Below are 21,129 nucleotides of genomic sequence, written 5' to 3'. Positions count from 1 at the left end.
TGCTCGTGCTACCGTGCTGGAAACTGCAACCAGAGGAGGGGAATCTAGTGGCCAGACTCACACAGCTAAGTTTGTGGAGGACCCAGGTTCCTGGCTCCTGTCTGCTGTTCTTTCTGGGACTCCGTGGCTGGAACTGGCCTGGGGTGGGGGGGTGCAGGGAATGGGCCCATGATCTCTGCACCTAGTGTGCCCGCAGGTTCCAAAGTCCCCCCTGACTCTTACTCTCCAAACTCCTGTTTGTCCCTAAGTACAGAGAGCAAAGAATGAAACAAGTCAGGTGTGAGTGGTCCATAAACTCAGACACTCAAGGAATATGCAAATTCAAGGTGGATTTCCTTTAAATAAATCTCTAACTTTGGGTAGGAGGTGGGATGGAGTGGTAGAGGGTAAAGGTTTTGGCAAGAATTTAAACCTCACTGTGTCTCGGCATCATCCAAGTAGACCCCTCGCCTCAAATTGTTCTGTGCTTGTTGTTTTCACGAAGCACCTGAGTCTTCCTTCTCCTGGCCCTGCTCAGACCTCATTGTTTTACTGGGGCACGATCACCAGGGGCTCAGATGTGTTCCCGCTCTGGTTCTGACCCCGTGCACTGGAACCTGCATCTGGGACTCCTGCCCCCTTGACCAGTGCTCTCTCTGCCACACCAGGGTGGGAACTGGCTGTGAATTATATAGCTGGACTTGTCTTAATAGCGGACTCTATTAAAGAACAATAGTTTTATCTCATCATGTGATTCAGAGATGGTTGCTAGGGAAACCACTGGGAATATGTTTAATTTGTAAATCCCGTAATTGCCCTAAATTAGAGTAATTCACGCTCTTGCTTCAAATCCATTTGGACTGAGCTGGCTGGGAAGCAGGTGAGGAGGAGACAATGATCACAGGTTGGCTCCCATGGCGACCTGTTCGCACTCCTTGTAAAGTGTTTTTTTACCACCGCTTTGTCAAAAAAGCTACAGGGATTAGAGAGAAAGCCCGAGGGAACATTATGGTGTCCTTCTAGTGGACCCGGAGAGCTGGAAAGCCAAAGAGGGCAGGCCCTCTCTTCTCACTAATTCAAGTGGTCGCAGCAGAGGAGGCGGGGGCAGCACCAGCAGTGATGGAGAGAGATGAAAGGACTCCTGCAAAGACTTTTTATTTTAAAATGGAGTCAGAATCCAAGCATTGTCTTTTGCAGGGGGCTGCTAACTAAAAATGAGCAGAATCAAGCTAGCTGAAAAGTTTTATCATCAGAAAAAAACAGGGTGGTTTAAATGTAGGATCGTAGTGTTCGATTTGGAAGCGGGCCCGGGATTGTCTCTGCCAAGCCCGTTCTTGATCTGCATCTGTATTCAGAGGGTCACCCACACTCTGCTCTTGCACATTTCCAACGACGAGGCGCTCACTCCATCCCATGGCAGCCAATTTTGTTTTTAAAGAGTCCTGATGGTTAGGAAATCTGCCTTACATTGAGTCAAAAAATGGGGTGCAGTGTGGGTGGCCTTTCCCTGCTTGGTGCAGTCGACTGGCTAAGTTCCCAGAGGCTTGTTTGTAAGCTGAGACGCATCCTTCTTCGGTCATGGATGCTCATCACCAACAAGCCGACCTGGCTCTGGGGCCCAGGACTGTCCATACGGCTGGGGACTCCTGCCTTCAGATGGAGGGGAGCAGCAATGGGGAACAAACAGAATGTTCCTGGCTGCAGCGCTCGATTAAGAACAAAGAGAACAGCCTCTGTCTCTCAGGGCCGGGCGATGTTTATCTCATTGTGAGAAAAAAAAACCAAAATCAAAGCACAGACCCTGTTGCCCAGCATAAATGTCAGATGAAATTCTTCCCTCTACAATATCAGAATCAATAGAGGATGACTCAGTGCTTCAGATGTCGCTCAGTCCAGTGGGGTCATTGTGCTCTCTTTCGGAAACAGCATCGTTCCGTGAATGCGGCTGAACGTCACATTAGCGCGTGGCAGCTGCAGCCCCCTGGTGACTCACGCTGGAGTCTGCAATCAGTGAGAACCCCCAGGCTGCTTCTCCTTTGTTGGTGCAACATCACGTGGCTCCCATCCCAGCTCCACTGGGACCGTAGATGTCCTGGGCTCCTTCTAGCTCCTTGTCTGCTTTTGTTGTCAAGTCTATGAGGTCACCTTCAGGATGTTAAAATTCAGGATCCCAGGGATTGCAGCCTCCTGTCTCCTGACTCTTTGGCACCTCTCCTGGTCTTTAAGGTCCCCGGAGGTCACTGTCTGTGGATAATTGATCTCATCAGCACAGTCCCATTCTCCTCAGCTCTAATTCATCCAGACCAGTATGTTTAATGAAATTAAATGTCTAATCTGCCTTTTATCAATGTCTATTCTCTCTTCCAATTCCTTGACAGAAAAGTTGAAGGAAAGGCAAGAGCTGAAGAGTCCTGCTCTTTCTTTGATCTATTTAAGCATCATAATTAGTCTATCTGATCATTTTTACCCGTGTGAGAGGTAATGGTTTAGGGTTTTGGAAAGAGACGTCCAGCCTGAGCATTTATATTTTGCATGGCGCTTTCACATTGTTTAGTACTGCTTGTTTTTGTGCTGCCTACTTGTTTTAACAAAGAGTTCCCAGGTCTAAAAAAATGGACACATTCATTCTATTCTCATTCAGTTCAGTCGCTCTTATGGAAAGTCTAGTTTTATGTGCCACAAAGCCATACCCAAGGTTTGCCTCATTGGAGGGAAAGAATCCAGGAAGAAATACGTGGTCATGAGTGACAACTTCGCAAATTTCAAACTATGAAAGAATGGCAGACGTCACTGTCAAAGGGGCCCTGGGCTCTCCAGGAAGCCCACATCCCAGACAAAAAAAAAAAAAAAAAAAAAAAGGATCCTAGTTTTCTCTCTGAATTCTGCTCAAGAATGACTAGGAAACTACCTACCATGTAAAACTGGGAAGTACAGAAAGGACATACTAGAACGCGGAGGGTGTGGGTAACCTCAGCCTTAGAGTAAGGAGCTGGAATAGGTCTGACTTAGGAAGCAGGGATGGGAAGACAGGCCTGGGCTCCAAGGCGGCACCTATGGGAACCCTATCAGTACTGGACACCGGAAGGCAGAGGAATGCACAAAGACAGCCAGCAGGGAAGAGGGAAAAGGATCCTTATGTAAATCGTGTGTGTGTGTGCACTTTTCCACTTCATAGCTGTGCGTCTCTGGTTAACTCACTTCACTTCTCAGATTCTCAGTTTCTTCATCTTTTAAAGGGGTCTTAAACAGGGATAATAATGCTTCTACGTCCCAGGATTATCTTGAGGCCCAGAAGAGGTCATGGAGAGTATTAGAGTATTACACCACCACTGTCTCCCTCCTCCCTCTAAGGCAGTGTCCCCACCCCTCCCACCCTGCCCTTGGTGTTCTACAGTCTACACAAAATCCACCCTCAGCTCGCTCTTCCACTGCAGTTGATCAGAATGAGGTGAGCAGTTACACCAAAGAGCAGCTAGCTGGCCTCAAAGAAATACAACATGTGAACCGAGTCCCTTGGAACACCTTCCTCTTTTGAGATTTTTCACCGAGAACTGAAGTTTTAATTTCATTTAATTTGATTAAATTGCCACAGCCACACGGAGCTAGTGGCTACTATATTGAACAGTGTAGGCTTATAGATTTACTCTCTGGAGAGGATAAACCAGAAAGCAAAGAGCTAGACAAAAACTGAAAAGATCTTTTTATTGTAGGAAAAATCCACACACCAAAGATGCTGTGGATTCAGAGAAAGGCTAAAGAAATATAAAGGAAAGAAATTATATTGCCTACAGGTATTCAAATACTGGCTGGGAAGTAGAGATGACTGTGAAGGCCAGATAATTTCAGTTCTGACCGTCTAGAACAAAATCCCCTGCTAGTAGAATTCAATAGTGAGGTGTTAGCAAGCACTTCCGGCACTGAGGAGAACTGGATACCACGGAGTCCCACTGCTATAAAGGGAATACAACCTGATAAGACACACCTTTTATTTTATTCCCAGGCTTGCAAGAAGTGATGTGTGACTCTCCCACATCCACACTCACCCTCTCCCAAAGATCTGAACACACAGTGACAAGTACAAGAGAAAAGCAGAGCTGCCCTGCTGGCAAATGCTGACATTAAAACACAATCAAAGTTAAGTAATAAGGTGAAGAGATTAAGTCTGGAATTCTAGTAGAGGGGCTAAAGTTTTCATAAGTAGATAACACCTTCTGGCTCTCAGCAAACGCAAATGCAATTCTGCTCTGGCAAGAAGCTTCCTCAATTTGGGTTTCTAGGATTTTCACAGATTAAGATCAACAAAATATAAGCTCTTAATCAAGTTTAACCAAAAACATAAGAAAGCAAATCACTCTGAGCCAGAGGCAGAAGAAACAAAGCACACCAGATTTAGATCTTCAAGGACTTTAAATATTAGATAATCATATATAAATGTGAAGTAACTATGTATGAAATCCTTAAAGAAGTGAAATATGAAGTCACAGACATAGAACGCACTGGCGAGACCATCAAAAGTTAAATGGTAAGTTTGAAGAAGTTAAATATAATTTTCATAAATGAAAAATATTATTATCAAATAAAATCTGGGGGATGAGAGAAATATCAAATATTATCAATTATCAAATAAATAGGGGATGAGAGAATTACTGAAGTGGAAGATAGAGTTGGAGAAATTAAACAGAATACATCCTAGGGAGAATTAGAAGATGATAAATGAGAAAGATGAATAAATAATGATTATAGCTTCCAGGTAAAGATAGCAAATTGAGCACATACATCTAACTTTTACTCCCTTCCCAAAACCCATTATTTTAAGATTTGTATCTTCTTTTTTAGATTCCACATATAAATGATATCATATGTTTTTCTGTCTGACTTCACTTAGTATGATAAGATAATCTCTAGTTCCATCCATGTTGCTGCAAATGGCATTATTTCATTCTTTTTATGGCTGAGTAATATTCCATTTTGTGTGTGTGTGTGTGCGTGTGTGTGTGTGTGTGTGTGTGTGTGTATGCCACATCTTCTTTATCCAATCATCTATCAGTGGACACTGAGGTTGCTTCCATGTCTTGACAATTGTAAATAATGCTAATGAACATTGGGGTGCATGTGCCTTTTCAAATTATAGCTTTCCCTGGAAACATGCCCAGGAGTGGAACTGCTGGATCATATGTTAAGTCTATTTCTAGTTTTTTAAGTACCTCCATACTGTTCTCCATAGTGGCTGCTCCAATTTATATTCCTACCAACAGCGTAGGAGGGTTCCTTTTTCTCCACACCCTCCCAAGCATTCATTATTTGTAGACTTTTTAATCATGATCATTCTGACTGGTGTAACATGATACCTTATTGTAGTTTTGATTTGCATTTCTCTAATAATTACCCAAAACTCATTATTTTAAAAAAATGATACATGCCCACAAGGATGGGAAGAATATGAGAAAAAAACTATAACAACAAACTTTTGGAAAAGGAAAGGCAGATGAACAAGTGATACCAGACTCATAAGAATTTAGAAAGTCAAATCCTGAATTGGTGATGAGAAAAATCATTGAAATCAACCCAGTTGGAATGGTAAAACAAACACAAGGAAAGTAGAAGGAAGGATATAATACAGAAAAGAGCATACATTCGTATAACAGGGAACAAAGATCCAAAAGAGAGAAACTGCCAAACCCAAAGGGCTTTGAAAAGACGATTAAAAATGGATTAATCTCTGGTGAGACTGAGAAGAAAAGAGAGAAGGTATGAATATATATGAACAAAGGGACATACCTACAGATGGGCAAACTTTTTAAAAAGTGGTAATAGAATACTCTAAACTACTTTATGCCTTTACATTAGAAGAAATGAAAAAATTCCTAAAAATATATTACTTATGAAAGTAACTGAAGAAGAAATGGAAACTCTAAATAGCCTTATACCAGCCTCGATCCCTTTTTTTTTTTAGTGGAGGTACTGGGGATTGAACCCACAACCTCATGCATGCTAAGCACATGCTCTACCACTGAGCTATTCCTCCCCGCTAAATAGGCTTATGATTTTATGATTATTAAATAAAGTGAAAGAGAAGACCAAAATATTTCTGCAAAGACTCAGATGATTTTATCAGCATGTGATTGATTATCTGATTATATGGAAGAGCAAATATTTAGGAAGTGCCAAGACATTTTGAAGGCAAAAAGATGAAAGAACTTGCTTTTCTGGATTGCAAGACTTACTAAAAACCTAAAGTAATTAAAACAGTATGGTTTTGAGGTCAGGATAATCAAATTGGTCAATGGAACAGATTAGGGAAATAGGTCTACATATATTATAGATGAAGACAGTGACGTTGTAGATCACGGGTGGGTCATTCAAAAAATGGGGCTGAGGTCACTGGTCGTGCATACAGGAAAACTTGAAAGATGAGCTTAATTCTCAGATACAAAAATTAATTTCCTATGGATCAAAATTTTAAATATGGAAAGCAAAGCTTTAAAATTTTTAGAAGACATTTCAAATATCTTGATAACCCTGGGATTTATCAAAAGGATTTCTTAAAAGGGACACAAAAAAATACCAACCAAAAAAAGGAAACACTGACAAAACAACCATATTAATATTATCAAAAGATCCTGTAAAGAAAGTGAAAATACCAAGACAATTGTAAGAGATATCACTGACAAGGACATGATCTCCAGACTGTATTTTTTTAAATTCTGCAAATCAATTAGGACAACTCAATAAAAAATGGGGATGGGATACAAATAAGCATTTTATAGACAAGGAAACACAAATGACAAACATGAAATCATTTAATCTAAGGTAAGGGCTGAAGTCACGACTTCCAGCTTCAGCCAAAGGCTGCTGAGGGGGCAACGACACTGCCCCCCACCAGCTCCTCCCTCAGTCCTCCTCTAAGAGTGATTCAACTTTACTCGCTGAGACACAGCCACCGGCAAGGAGAGGCCAAGGTTCACCCAGTAATTGTCAGGGAGGTGAACCCAGGGGCGAGTCACAATTCAGCCTGAGCAGGTCGTGTCTGGGATGCGGGTCCAGCCCAGTGCAGGGGGCAGGCACAGCAGGGGGTCCTGGGGGACCCTGGAAGTCAGTGCTGGCCGACAGCCCACTCCCCCTGTGCGCAGGTGCCCCAGCCCTGAGAGGCCAGACAGAGGGGTTAGAGACCAAAGCCAGGAACTCACCGTCCTTCCCTTTATCTTTTATTTGTTCAGCGGTCATGAGCATGGGGGGACCAGGCATGAATTCCCATCTCTTGGCTCCACGACATTTTGTGGTCTCAATTTGAAATGCTAAAGGGTGATTAAGGCTGGAAGGAAAGGACCACTCATGTGAGTGGAGAAGCTGGGAGCTGGTTCCTGCTGTGCCTCTGCCCAGCCTGTGACCCTGGACACGTTATGGCACCTGCTTTTCTCTTCTATTAAGAGAGGGACTCAGTTCTCACTCAGGGTGTTTCAACCCTCCTACTGGGGCCTTTGAAACTTGCAGGAGAAAGTTTCTGGTTGTCACAGTGACTGGGGAACCAAAATGCCAGTGGTGCCCCTGGTGAGACACCGGCTCTCCCATCCTGGGAGCCCTCTGCGTTTCTTCGTATTGTATGCACGTGTGATGTTCTCTCCTGCCAGCCTGGAGACTGCGGGACTTTGTGAAGCAAGCAAGTCTCCTCCCAGACCCTTCAGGACAGAAGAGTGCTGTTGTCCTAACTTCAGCATCTTGAGGGCTGCAGATGCTCTGTCCTCACTCCTTTCCTGCTTGGGGGCCGAGTCACCCTCACAGTGAGGTCTGGGTGAATTTGGTTGAAGTGGACCACTTGCTCCAGTTCTAGCCGCATTCTCAGAACAGCTCTGCATTCAGGGCCTGCATTCTGTTGGCCTGTGCAAAGCTGAGCAGCGCCCTCCCTGGGACACCTCGGGAATGCACACGACTGACTGCTTTGAGAAAATGCCTCGCCAGGTAAACACCCCATGGCTGTGGCTTGAGAGGATCAGACCACTGCCAGCCCATGTGGGTGACTCTGTGAGTAGTGGATGGAGGGACCCTCTAGGAGAAGGTGGCCCCATACCAGGGTGCACAGCTTGATGAGTGAGAACCAGGTTTCACTGCTCGCCTGCTCCCTTGGACAGGCACTCTTGTGCAGTGCACAAGCTGTACAACTGTACCTAGTAGCCCAAACCTCTTGTTCCCTATCAATCTGGTGACCCACCTTTGGCTTCACTCAGGATGAACTTGCCTTTCAGTGACTACCTTGTGGCTGCCTGAACTGGACTCTAGTTCAAAATAGATGGGTCCAGGTGTCCAGCCCCATGGCCTGAAATTCAAGGCTTTCTATACTCTGCTTCCAATTTGCTTTTATTTTTATTTCCTTAAGTCTTTTTGGGGGGGATAACTAGGTTTATTTGTTTATTTATCTATTTTTTTAATGGAGGGACTAGGTACTGGGGATTGAACTCAGGACTTTGTGTATGCCAAGCACACACTCTACCACTGAGCCATGCCCTCCCTCGCCCCCCAATTTGCTTTCCTATCCACTACACATCAGACTTTCTTATAGGCAGGCTAGCCTAGTTACTACTGCCTCCCAAATAATGCTCATGAAATTTCATCTTCACACTCTCACACTCTTCCTTTATCCTGCCCTGTTATCCAACTACTTGAAGACTCAGCTCATTTTCGCTTCTCTGGGAAGTCCTCTCAGATTGTCCCAGCTCAGAAATCACTGAAAAGCGCCCACTCTACTTCCCACTGGTCACTGTCTACACAGCTCATGTACTGAGAACCTAGAAGATCCCCAAGAAGATCATAAGTTTCTTGGAGGCAGGAACCTATTGAAGGGACCTGGCCCCCACGCTCTCTGGCTTAAGAACCTTGCTTAGTGAACTAAGTCAAACAGAGAAAGACAAATACTGTATGATTTCACTTATATGTGGAATCTAAAAAATAGAACACATGAACAAATTATGGTTAAACAGCAACAGACTCACAAATATAGAGAAAAAACTAGTGGTTACCAGCGGGAAGAGGGATGGAAGGAGGGGCAACGTAGGGGTAGGGGATTAAGAGGCACAAACTATTATGTATAAAACAAGCTACAAAGATGTATTGTACGGCATGGGGAACATAGCCAATATTTTATAGTAATGGAAAATGGAGTATAATCCATAAAAATATTGAATCACTCTGTTGTACACCTGAAACTAATATAATATTGTAAGTCAGACTATACTTCAATAAAAATAAATAAATAAGAATCTCACTGAGCAGTTACCATGGTAACAAATAGCTTTTCCTATTCTCTTGAATCAAAACAAACAAACAAACCACTGAAGAACAAGGAATCTAGCTCCCTGCCTGGGTTAGTAATGAAAACAGCAGGACAAGATTGAGGCCAAATCTGTGAACCTGGTTTAATCAGTTGCCCATGAACTTGGCCTGGGATACGATGGTCCCATCTCACAGAAAGTGCTTCATTCTGGAGATCCTGGTCCACCTGAGCCCTGAGTGCTGGGGCAGGAAGCACTCTGCCTCCGTGAGAGCTGGGAGACCGCAGGGGCTGGAGCTTCTGTAGCAGGAGAAGCAGCCTTGCCTTCCGGGGGTGGGGGAAGCCTCACCTACATGCTATCAGATCTGTGAGTTTAACGTCTATGAGTCAGATCTATGAGTTTAAGAAAGAGATGCTTTAGATGGTCTTCAGAATCTCTAGTGAGTTTGCACCAATCTCAGGCCACTTATAAACTCAAGTCCACCACAATTCAGCAGAGCCAATGTTTCAGAGCATGCCTCGAAAAGGGCATTTTTGCTGAATTTCCCTAGTAACACCGTCATTCCACAGGTCTGACTAGGCCCCTCTGCCCCGATCTGGGCACAGTGCTAGGCTCTGGACACACAGCTGGGAAAAAACCAGACAGACCTCCCTGCTCCCATGAGCTTCAGTCCACTTTTCACACGACCTCAGCACTTCAGCAGGTGTTCAGGCTACTGTGACAGGGAGGTCACAGGAGCCCCTGGGGTAGGGGACCAGCACGCATCTTTCAAACCCCTCTGTTCCAAGTGCGGTCCATGGACCAACAGCATCAGCACGAGCTGGGAGCATGACAGAAATGCAGAATCTCAGGCTCCTCCCAAGACCTTCCAAACCAGAAACTGCACCTTACTAAGCGTCAGGGAGAACCCTGTGTCAGTGAAGGTTTGGAAAGCACTGCTCTAAAATGCCACGTCCCACAAGCTGTCTTGCAAACAAGAGAGAGCTGATGGTCAAATAAGCTTAAGAAGGAGCCTGCCCGTTTCTCCCTCGCAGACTCAGGAGCCGGCACATGAAAGACAGGTGTCCTCAGAAAAGAAACTTGTTTAAAATGCCAGCGCTCCTCAAACTTCCTTGACAGCCCAACTTAGCACCTGCAAACATTCATTGGAACTAGTGTCCTTTGAAACACATCTTGGGAAAAACCATATTGGCCCCCTGGCAGTCACAGATTCAGCTCACTTGGTTTCAACAATCCTGGATGGAAAGAGCCCAGAGCATGGTAACTGGCAGCTTTGAGGCACAAACTTGAATGATGCCCACTGCTCGGCTGGGACTCTGGGCAAATGTCTCAGCTCAGAGGACCTGCTGGGTCAGGGTGCGGGGACCCAGGGACTGCTGGTCACGTGGCTGGGCTGGTCTCCACAAAGCTCATGGGGTAATAAAAACTCTGCGTCTCCGTGAATACTGGCCACCACATGAGAGATGAGGCTTTGAGATAATTTAAGTTGCTGTTAACATGCAGCGTGAGGATGCACACAGGTAACACTGCATTCTAGATGGAACGGGTCATTTGGGGAAACCCAGAAGCCACCATGAGCATCCCCTATTTGTCACTTCAGGAACTGGAGAAGGTCTTGGGCTAAGTATACCCCACAGGGGTCAAGAATCCACGAAGATGATGGTAACAGCTGACGCTCACGGAGAGTTTCTGACTCGCCGAGCCTACCCCGACCCACGTTCCCTTACAACAATGCAGTGAGATAAGTAGTGTGAACCATTTGACACATGAGGAAACCAAGGCACAGACTAGCTTCTCGCTTCAATCCCTTTTATGCTGAATGCAACTTCTGAGATCTAGGTGACAGGTGGTTGGTGGAGACCAAACCTGCCAGATGATGACGTGGTCCCCGGGCCCCCACCATCCCCTCCAGCCAGCCGCCAAGAGCTGAGAGCCTTGTCCAGAGCCCCAGCCGGGCAGTGGCCACGATTCCAATTTGTGCCTCAGCTGAACTTCCAGTTATCACGCTATGGTCTCATTCCGACTGGCAGAGTGGAAACCAAGAAAGTTTAATCTCCTTTGGGAGAATGTCTCTCCCGTCCCCACTTTAGGGGTGCCACTTCAGGTGTGAGGCAGCCCTCCGTGGGCAGGTGTCGTGGTGGCCTGGCGCTGGGAGGGCACGCCTGATTTTCCTGACCCTGCATTTCTGTCATGCCCCGGGCGGAGCCGGTGCTCCTGGGGCCGTCCTGAAAGCAGGGCATGGGCGGGGCGGCAGCTGGGACGGAGCTTGCTTTGGTAAGGCCTGAGCTCCCCCCGCCCCAGCCCCCAGCTGCTGCGTGTCCTCTGGCAAACCTCTTCCCCGGGCCCTCGTCCCTTCTCTTTAATGTTCAGAGTCACAATGCCCCTCCCGCCCCCACACAAAGCTGCTGAGCGTCTCACCTGGTGGGGGTGGCAGTCCCTGGCACTTTCCGCTTCAACTCACTGACCGTTTCTCATGAGGTCCTTCCCGGGGCTCCCTTGGGCTTGTGTCTGCTCCAGGCTGGCAGATCGCATCATGAGAGACCTTGCCTAATCACCCCTCTCTCTCAGGGACACGCAGATCTGCTGCTTCCAAATCACATGTCAGACCCCCAGGGGTGAGGATAAAAACCCTGCTGTGTGTTTAGACAAAACCAGGGACAAACTGTCTTTGCTTCTTGGGCCGACACTTAGAAGTAGTCCCGGGGCCCAGAGGTCAGTCACGCAGCTTGTGACGTTCTCCTCCCTTTGGGGCATGGCATAGTGTGGTGGTGATGGAGTCACCCGGGCACAGCTTGGGAGCTGGCTGTGTAACCCAGGACAAATGACTTAACCTCTCTGAGCTTCAGGTTGCTCATCTGTAAGTGGCGTGGATAGAGGACCTCTGCCACGGGGCTGCTGTGAGGTGCTGGCACCAATCAGTGCTTCCTAAAGGGTGGCTATAATTAATATTGTTACTTAGACACTGGTTACAAGAGGGGATTCTGGGGTATACAAACACAGAATACTTTGAAAATTTGCCTTTTGAAAACAACAGATTTCTCAAGGCATTTTTAAGAAGTAAAATTTAAAAAATGTGGTTTTATAAAGCTGACATTTTACATGAGGTTGGGCACACACAATAGAAAAAATTAACAAGCAGAAATCCAGGGCTTTTCAATCCCAGGACTCCCTCACTCGTGCTGGGCCCCACTGGCCTCTGCCCTTTCCCTCCTGGCAGTAGCCACTGGCATTTTAGTGCAGTGCCCCCTGGAGACTGGCAGGCTCCCCACTTCCCAGGTCAGTGGATGCCAGCTCTCCCCGGGAGCTGACCTGAAGCCCTCTCGCTGTACGCTGTCCCTGTACACCCAGAGCTGGAGGCCAAGCTGGGAAGAACTTTCAGTTTCATCACTAACTTCCAGGTTGCCTCCTGCCCTTAGTGCTGAACTGGAGAAGCAGGACTCACAAGGGCCTCAGGACAGAAGCCTGAAGCAGCGGGTCAGAGAGTCCACCCCTCCGGTGACTTCCTTGACCCTCCCATCTGCAGGTCAGTGTTGGGGAGGCAGCAGGAGAGGGACCACACTTGGCAAGGCCCTACTGTGAGCACGCACTTGCCATGTACTAGCCTTCCCATGACTGCATGGGGTAAAGGACACAGAGGCTGCGATCCCTGAGAGGTGAGCCAAACCAGCAGAGTCGGTGTTTGCCTTTCCAGCAAATAATGCCAATGTCTAGAAAACTCGGGGCAGGAAGAGATGTGTAACTGCTAGAAATGCCAGTGAAGGCATGTACGGAGTGGTTAAGAATGGGCTCTGGAGCCAAACTGAGTTAAACCATGCTCAGTTACTTCCCAGCTGTGTGACCTCAGGGAAATCGTTTAACCTCTCTGTGCACCAGTTTCTTCATTTTTTAAAATGAGGGTAATAATCATACCTAGCTCTTTGGACTGACTTGTGGATAAAGATGAATTGATAAATATTAAGCAATTAAAAATGCTACCTGGCACATAAACATAGTAGGGACTCCATTAATAGTAGTAAACTGTTGTTATTGAATTAAGTCCCATGAAGATAGGAACATTTGTATGTTTTGGTTACTGGTCTGCTTAAGAACAGTCCCTGGTACTTAATAGGTACTCCATAAATATTCTTTGGGTAAATGAATATTAATATTACAATCAGTTAAAACTTGTCTTTTGTCATACAGGCATTATTTATTTTGACCAGCAGAGGGCAGCAGATAGCTATGACTGACAGTAATTCTGGGCAAGGGTGGTTTTAAATGTTAATTTTGACAGCTAACGTGCTGTCCCCTCCTGAGCCAGCTGGTGTGTTGAGAGGTTGCTACTGCACCTGTAGGAGTGGCTCCTACCCCTCCCACTTACCTTTGCACAGGATAGGATGACTGGCAGAAATTCCAACTCACAATAAACCGTGGTCTGATTTTTTTCTCAACTTACTTTCAATTTCCTTCCTCCTTTCCTCTCTCCCTCTCTTCTTTCTCTCCTTCCTCCCCCTTCTCTAATTCTCTCTCTCTCACACACACACTCACTCCTCTGCATCAAACTAATATACTGTACATGTTCCCAAACTGTATCTGTACAGCTGCACCTTGTACTCCAAACCATGAAGTCTAGAGTGCATATCCTTAAACAGTATTCTTCCCAACCAATAAATGCTGCTAAATGTGGTATAAAAGGGCATCTGATTTGATAAAACTGGGCCCAGAGAGGTACTGTAACTTGGCCAAGGACACACAGTAATTAGTTGAAAAGTTAGAGCACTAGCCAGGGCATTCTGCTCTGTCCTTCAGGTCATCACTCACTTCCCCTTGTACCCACAGAGGTCAAGTGGTCCCCATTTGTTGATCCAATCAATGTGGCCATCAGCTCCTGGCCCCAGTTGCTGTTCCCCTGGGCTCTGGACAGAGATGACTGCTTCCCACGGCATCCCCCTGGGACGTCCAGGCGCAGGGGATAGTCAGAAACCTACTTGCTCCTCAGCAAACTCGGCCCCTGCTGACAGCTCTCACATTTCCTCCATGACCCAGTGAGAGTCCGTCTTCCCCAGATGACAGATCCCACCAGCAAAGTCAAAGGAGAGGACCTGGGTAGCCCCTGGGGAGCGGAGCACAGAGGCTCTGCGTCTCACTTCTGGTGTGGCTGGCACTGGACCACATCCCACAGTCAGCTCAGGGCTGCCCCAGCCTCAGCTCATGGGTGGCCCACTGCCACAGCCTCCTCAGTTTGCCTAAGATTCTGCCTTTCCCAACCATTATCCCAAAAAAGCTTATTTGGAAAAAAGTATTTACTTGAGATTCCTACTGAAAAACAAATTTCACATGAATTGATGAATTAAAAAAGGAAACTTATAAAGAAAATTTAGAAATTGGAAAAAAAATGGTGGACCTATTCTATTAGATTAGGGACATTTCCTTAAGCCTTATAGCAAAGGTACAAACTAGAAAGGAAAAGATTTAGATCTGATTAAATAAAAATTAAAGAGCTCCATGCCCCCTAGAAACATCAATAACAAAATTAATTGCAAGCAATCAATTGGGGAAAGTGTGGCTATGAGTATGAGAGACAAAGGATGAATATCCTAAACCAGAATGTCAGAGGAAAATGGATGAATTATCTGAACTGACAACTTAAAATGTAAACTCACAGGAATATAGAATATGTTCAATCTCCCTAGTCATAAAATAAATGTAAAATGCAACTTTCTTTTTGCATCTTGAAGTGGCAAAGGTCAAACCTGCAGAGTATCAGTGATGCTGCGAAGCCACAGGTCCCCATTCTGCTGGGGGCACGTTTCTGGAGGCCACCATAAGCTTACATGTGTGCAAGAGAAACACTTTCTTCCATAGCCTTTAGCACCGTGCCGTGTTTGTTACCTATTGCCCCCTCACCACCTTCCCTACCAGGTCAACATACACCTTGGTGAAAGGGACATTGCTTACCGGTCCATCCCAAGTACTTAGTACACACCTGGCCCATAACAGGGTAACAGACACTTACTGAGCGAGTGTCAGAACTTTTGCCCCAGTAATCTGACCCTTAGAAACTGATCTAAGGCAACCATCAGAGATCTACGACAAGATTTATATACAAGAATGGTAATTACAGCATATCATATCATAGTCAGACTTCACAAACCATTTAAAAGTCCAAAGTAGGGGATTAATAGACAAATGATGATACATCCTTATTAGAGACTACAATAATAAAGTCATTAAAATCATGTTGTAGATGATATAATGGCATGGAAAGAGTTTCTGGATAGAGTGTATTGTGAAAAAAGCAGGTTACAAAACACTGTTTTCTAGAGAATTTCTCCAGGAATCTTCTGTATATAATACCATCCTAATATATATAAAATACATATTCTATATACACATATATTTGATACAGGCATGCACATGCATGCATAGGAAATATGATATATGCATATATATACACATGCGTACATGCATGTAAAAACTTGTGTAAGAACACACTGACATTTTAAGTGTTTATCTCTAATACTTGGTATGATCAATGAAAAGTTAATTTTTCTTTTCTTTACTCTTTTATGTATTTTTCCAAGGTTTTTACAATAAGCCAGTTTTGCTATTGGGATCAGATAAGAACACAACGTAGCACCCACATTCCTCAAGCCGACCCTGGTTCCGGGAAGCTAACAGCCCCGCGATGACCGCCGTGCTCACTGGGGCTCCCTCCCCTTCTCCTCAGACAGCCTTCCAAACCTGCACACGAATCCTTGTCTCACAAGATGCCTTTAGGCGGACCTGGCTAAGATCCATAAATACGATTTGAAATTCCTGCCCATTCTTGGGAACAACTCCCTTTGTGAAGCATTTCACGAGCAAAGGAAAAGTCTTTAAAACAAATACTCAGTTCGTGTGAGTCTTGACCAGCTTCTGGCCTTTCGTGCTGCCTGTGCCGTTTCCATCCGGACAGTGTTTGAGAAACAGGCACTTGCGGTGGAAAGATCCACGTGTTGGGCGCTGTTGTCTGTGGCTCACTTTCAGTCTCTGTGTCCCTGAACTGGCGCGAGCTCATCATGGGAGTGAAGACCGTCCTGACCTTGAGTCCTCCGATGGAAAGAGTTGCTGGATATAGCAGCCACCTGAGGGAGCTCGGAGCCTCAGAGGAGCTCAGGAGAACAATGAAGACCAAAGGGGCCACGGAATCAATAAATGTACAGAATTTATTTACACCAGCATCCCCCAGGCTGTGATGCCAGCACATGTGCCCACAGAGGAGCTAGGACAAGTGCCCTATGTTGCTCTAGGATGTCATAAACACATAGCCTCCTTTACGGTTCTTAGAATCAGGGCTGGTGAGGACTTCAAAGATCACATATTTCAAGGGGGATGGGGTGTAGGCAGTTGCCCTGAGGGCAACGCTATATGCAGAGTTATGACAAGAACCCATTAAAAAGCAGTGATTATCATGGAGCAATTCCAAGGTCTGACTTTTGTCCTAAGAATTTGCTCAGTGATAGCTGTCATCCTCCCTTTGACCAGAAGAGGGCAGACACTTGCCATCGATGGAAGTGGAGAGCAGGCAGATATTTTTTAGGCTGGAATAACATCTCCCAATAAGGTCATTCTGCTCTAATGAGAGTTGCAGCTCAAAACAAAACTCTTAACAATTGTGCTGCAAATACACTACTGAAAATACAGGGAGGTTCGGATACTGAAGAGCTTTTCTTAGTTCCAACTTTGTCATTTCACCTCTCTGAACCTCATGTCTTTACTGTGTAGTCACTATGTGAATGTGAAGAGGTGATAGATAATTAAAGGAAAAATACAAAAATCACTAAGTTCCATATTACAAGACACATACACACAAAGAAAGAAGTTTAACTGCAAGTGTGTGTTTTTGTATGTGTGTTTTGTGTGTGTGCGTGTGCATGCTTGTGTATGAGTGTGTTTGTGTGGATATGTGTGTGCAGAGAGAGCTGGACAAAGGAGAAGTCTATGCTGAGGGAGGAATTCTCCAGCAGTTGAAACCAATCCATTTTGCACTGGGAAAGGTCTTAACCACTTTTATTTACATTTCAAACTGTGCTTATTTTAAAAGTTAAAGATGTGCTTTACCTATGGAATCTGTGTGAGGGAAAAGTGAAATTTCACAGGGATACATGTGAAGTTCTACACTTCAGTTGAAAAATACTGCTGAATACAAAGGAAGGTGTTGGTGATACAGGCATACCTTGGAGATGCTGTGGGTTTGGTTCCAGACCACAGTGGTGAAATGAATATCACAATAAAAGGAGTCATGTGAATTTTTTGGTTTCCCAGTGCCTGTAAAACCTATGTTTACACTATACTGTAGTCTATTCAATGTGCAGTAGCATCGTGTCTTAAAAAAGTATATACCTTAATTAAAATACTTTATTGCTAAAAAATGCTCACCATCATCTAACAGAAGGTTGCCACAGACCTTCAATTTGTAAAAAATGAAACATCTGCCAAGTGCAATAAAACAAGGTATGCCTGTATTAACACTTAATACTCTAAGTGATTTAGTGGTTACATGGTCATGAGAAGCAAAAAAGTAACAGGTGGATAATTTTTCAACTCTAGTCTCACTTTCTTAGGATGTTGAGCCCAGGAGTATTATTTTCTCACTAATCTGTGCCAGCTGGAGCAACACTGCAGTCTGAGTACCATAATCTGGAAGAATGAGGAACTAGAATGGAGCTAACAGGCCAGGAGGGAAGGGTCTGGAAACCACGTCTGGAGGAGGGGCCGAGGAGCCAAGACGGGGGCCTGGAGGAGAACAGTCCTGGGTGGGGCAGAACCTGTGAGAGGGGAGTTCAGTCAGAACAAAAGGGTCGAAGTCGCAAATGGGGTCTGGTCTCAACATTGAAGGGTCTTCTCAATAATCGAGGCCAAGTGCATGGTCATGGAGACAAGAAGCTCTGGACGCTGGACAATTCGAGGAGTTCCTGGAAGACCCCTCCGATATCAGGACAAGAGAAAGGCACCTGCCGGAGCAATCTCAGAAACCAAGTCATCCCTGCACACTGAACTCAGCCAGGCGGCAAAGCGTGATGGCAAGAGAGCAAGCACACCAAAGGCAGGATGGTTCCCACGGCACAAAACGATGGGAGGGCCTTGAAGCACAGGGATGGCGGCACAGGCTCCTGAAGGTCAGGCTGCCCCCGCACATTAGGCCTCACCAACTGCACTAACACCACCCGAGGCTGAAGGGCAGTGAAAGGAGCGGCGTCTGATTGAACCAAGGCAAGGACTCCCAAAGGACGTAGGTTTGCACAGCAGTCAGAGAGATCGGGATGAGCTGAGGGGCATTCTGTGGCTCACTCACCAGCCCTCCCCAGCTGGACTCCCACACGGCGCTCGGCACTTTTTAGGGAGCTCTGTGGATTTTCTTTGGAGGTACAGGGATGATCCCTCAGGCTGTATCATGGTTGAGATGTTATCTCTTTCAAGGGCACCCACTCCTCTGTGCTTTTATGCCTTGCCCGCCTCTTTTGACCTCCATGGTTACCAGACAATGGGAAGGAATAAGGTGTCTGGGATGATGGAGACACAAGCCATCCAGACGCTTTGCTGTAAAAGGCTGCATGGGAGCTGTAGTTCACTGACACTGCCCAGTGTACACCGGTCAGCCCCTTGCAGCTTGGTCAGTTTGAAAGAGCCGACAAAATCAAGTGTCTAGAACTGCCAAGATGAGTATGAGACCCAAGACCAACCTCCTCTCTGACATTTCTGTAGACCTTCTCAAAGTAGCTGCTGGGGACCGGAGGTACGGCTACCAAAGGCTTCTACAGCTCTGAGAGAAGGGCGGTTAAAGGACTCAGACATCAGAGCTGAGGCATCGTCCCAGTTCTGAGAAATGATTAAAACTACCAGACACTATGAGAGAAACCACTTATTTCCTTGTTACATTTTCTTCCCCTAAGGGGAAAATGCAGGAATAACATGGGTTCACCCATAGAAAATGGATCATTTTCTATCAGAAATAGTAATTGTATTTTTTACTTATTTGTTGAATATAATGATAAATTTTATTATTTTTTAAAAGCAGAAAGATGTGGAATTTTATACTTCTTTTCTATAATATTCTTCAAAGCTACTTGAAAAAATTTTAAGACAACTTATAAAACTGGTATACATGGCCAATAATTCTTTTCTCTTGGTTGATGGCCCTTAATAAAGGCTTTTTCTCACCTCTTGAAGGGTTTCTTGAAATTTCCAACTGATTGATTGAAAATAGTTGTGTTCAACCTGCACTGTTGAAACTGAGAACGCCTTCAGCAGAACTCTAACGCTTGTTTCATGATCGTGGAAAAGACAGAACACACAGAGGGACAGGCTACATCTTCTCTCCTTTTGACCTCAAATTTCTCTGACATCCATCTATTATTTCTCTCCTATCTCTGGATGAAACCTTTTACTCTTTCAAAACTAACTGATCAGCTTGTGTCCTTTATTCCAAGTCTCTGACCTTCCTTGGGGCTTATGCTACCAAATCATCATCCTGACTTCATGGCTCTCACCCCTCAAATTTATAAACTCAGTCTAGTTCTCTCCAGACTGAAAAACACAAGCCTTGCCTCTACTCTGGCTCCTCCTGGAGCACCATCCTATGTCTTTCCTTCTTAATGAGACCACTTATTGACTGCATTCTACCTCTAATTTCTGCCTTGGCTGTAAGATCCCACAGGTACAAACCACCGAATCCACCAGGCTTTATTAAATCTTTAAATGCTGTTCAATCTCTCAGGGTATTGAACTTTGTTTCCCCTTGAATCTGGGTGCTCTAGGAAAGTTCTAGTGAAGTCCCTCTTTTGACTCAACTTGCTAGACTTGACTTCTGGTACTTAACAGACTTTTTGGGTAATAGACTCACTTCCCCTCCAGAAGTCCCTAATTGTGTCAAGGCCCTCCCTCCCCTCACCCAGGAGGGCTTGAAATCTGACTCTGCCCTTGCTTCTCAGGAGCTCCACATTCAGAATGCTCAAACCTGTCCAGTTGCATCCTCAAAATACATCCCCTCTTCCCCATGTCCTCGACTACTGCCCTGGTCCCAGCCTTGGTGACCCCTTCGCTGGCTTGTCCAGCCTTTCTGTGCTCCAGTAGTCATTCTGCTCCTCTCGCTTCTCTGCCTAAAACCCCAGGCCAAGTCTGACAGCTCTTCCCGTGGCAGTAAGCACCCATCTTCTGGCTGACAGATGCCTGGGCCTCACCGTCCGCTCCTTCCGCGTGCCGGCCAGGCCTGCTGCCCAGCCCGTCCCAGCATTCCCCACTCCTTGCTTCCTCTGTCACTTCCGCACTGCTGTTCCCTTTGTCCTTTGGCCTCGGTAAAATCTTACTTCTTCTTTAAGGCCTATCTCTGGCCTCTTCTCTAGCTCCTTAGGAGAAACTCTCCCTCCGTCCTCTGGGACAGGAGATCATTCAGCAGGTTTTAAGACTGCGAGGCATGGGCTACATATAATTCCTGGTCGATCAGCAGTGGATGCCAAGTGCACTGGATTACACACCATCACGTTTACCAGGACAGGAAAAGGTCTGAGAGAGCAGCCAAGCCAAAGTATTTCCTCCCATCACTGCTTACCATGGTTTTAGCCAAAATCAGGGAAAAGAAAGGATGGAGAACGGGTGCTGAGGAGGTGGATTAAATGAACTGTGCCCCAAGCTTCCAGACATCAACGTCTGAAAACCAGGACACTCACAAAATTGTTTTTGGACTCCAGAAAGAACACATTTACGTGGCTTTAGAATTTAAAATGCACTTCCATATATGTTAATTGATTTAATTTGCACAGCCGCCCCGTGAAGCAGTTAGTTTATAGAATGCCAGTTTGTAGGTAAGGGAACAGCCAGGTCAGGTAGTTTCAGCAAGGTCACACTACAGAATAAATCACAGACCTCT

General features: G+C 45.6%; 1 protein-coding gene across 4 annotated transcripts in view; it reads right to left on the bottom strand.

The window, feature by feature from the left end:
• The window catches only part of WLS (Wnt ligand secretion mediator), a 131,617-nt gene that overhangs the window by 10,285 nt on the left and 100,203 nt on the right, over positions 1 to 21,129 (bottom strand). The window contains exon 12 of one of the 4 annotated variants that reach the window (XM_064493470.1): positions 1,168 to 2,223. The exons of the other annotated variants lie outside the window; for them this stretch is intronic. Coding sequence (XP_064349540.1) covers positions 2,201 to 2,223 — 23 coding nt within the window. The 3' untranslated portion in view covers positions 1,168 to 2,200. Of the gene's footprint in view, positions 1 to 1,167; positions 2,224 to 21,129 lie in introns of those variants that run through there. 4 annotated transcript variants of the gene reach the window in all.

Source organism: Camelus dromedarius, chromosome 14, assembly GCF_036321535.1.
Source record: "Camelus dromedarius isolate mCamDro1 chromosome 14, mCamDro1.pat, whole genome shotgun sequence".
NCBI lineage: Eukaryota > Metazoa > Chordata > Mammalia > Artiodactyla > Camelidae > Camelus > Camelus dromedarius.
The sequence above is the reverse complement of the archived record's forward strand: the minus strand, read 5'-3'. Positions and strand labels throughout refer to the sequence as shown.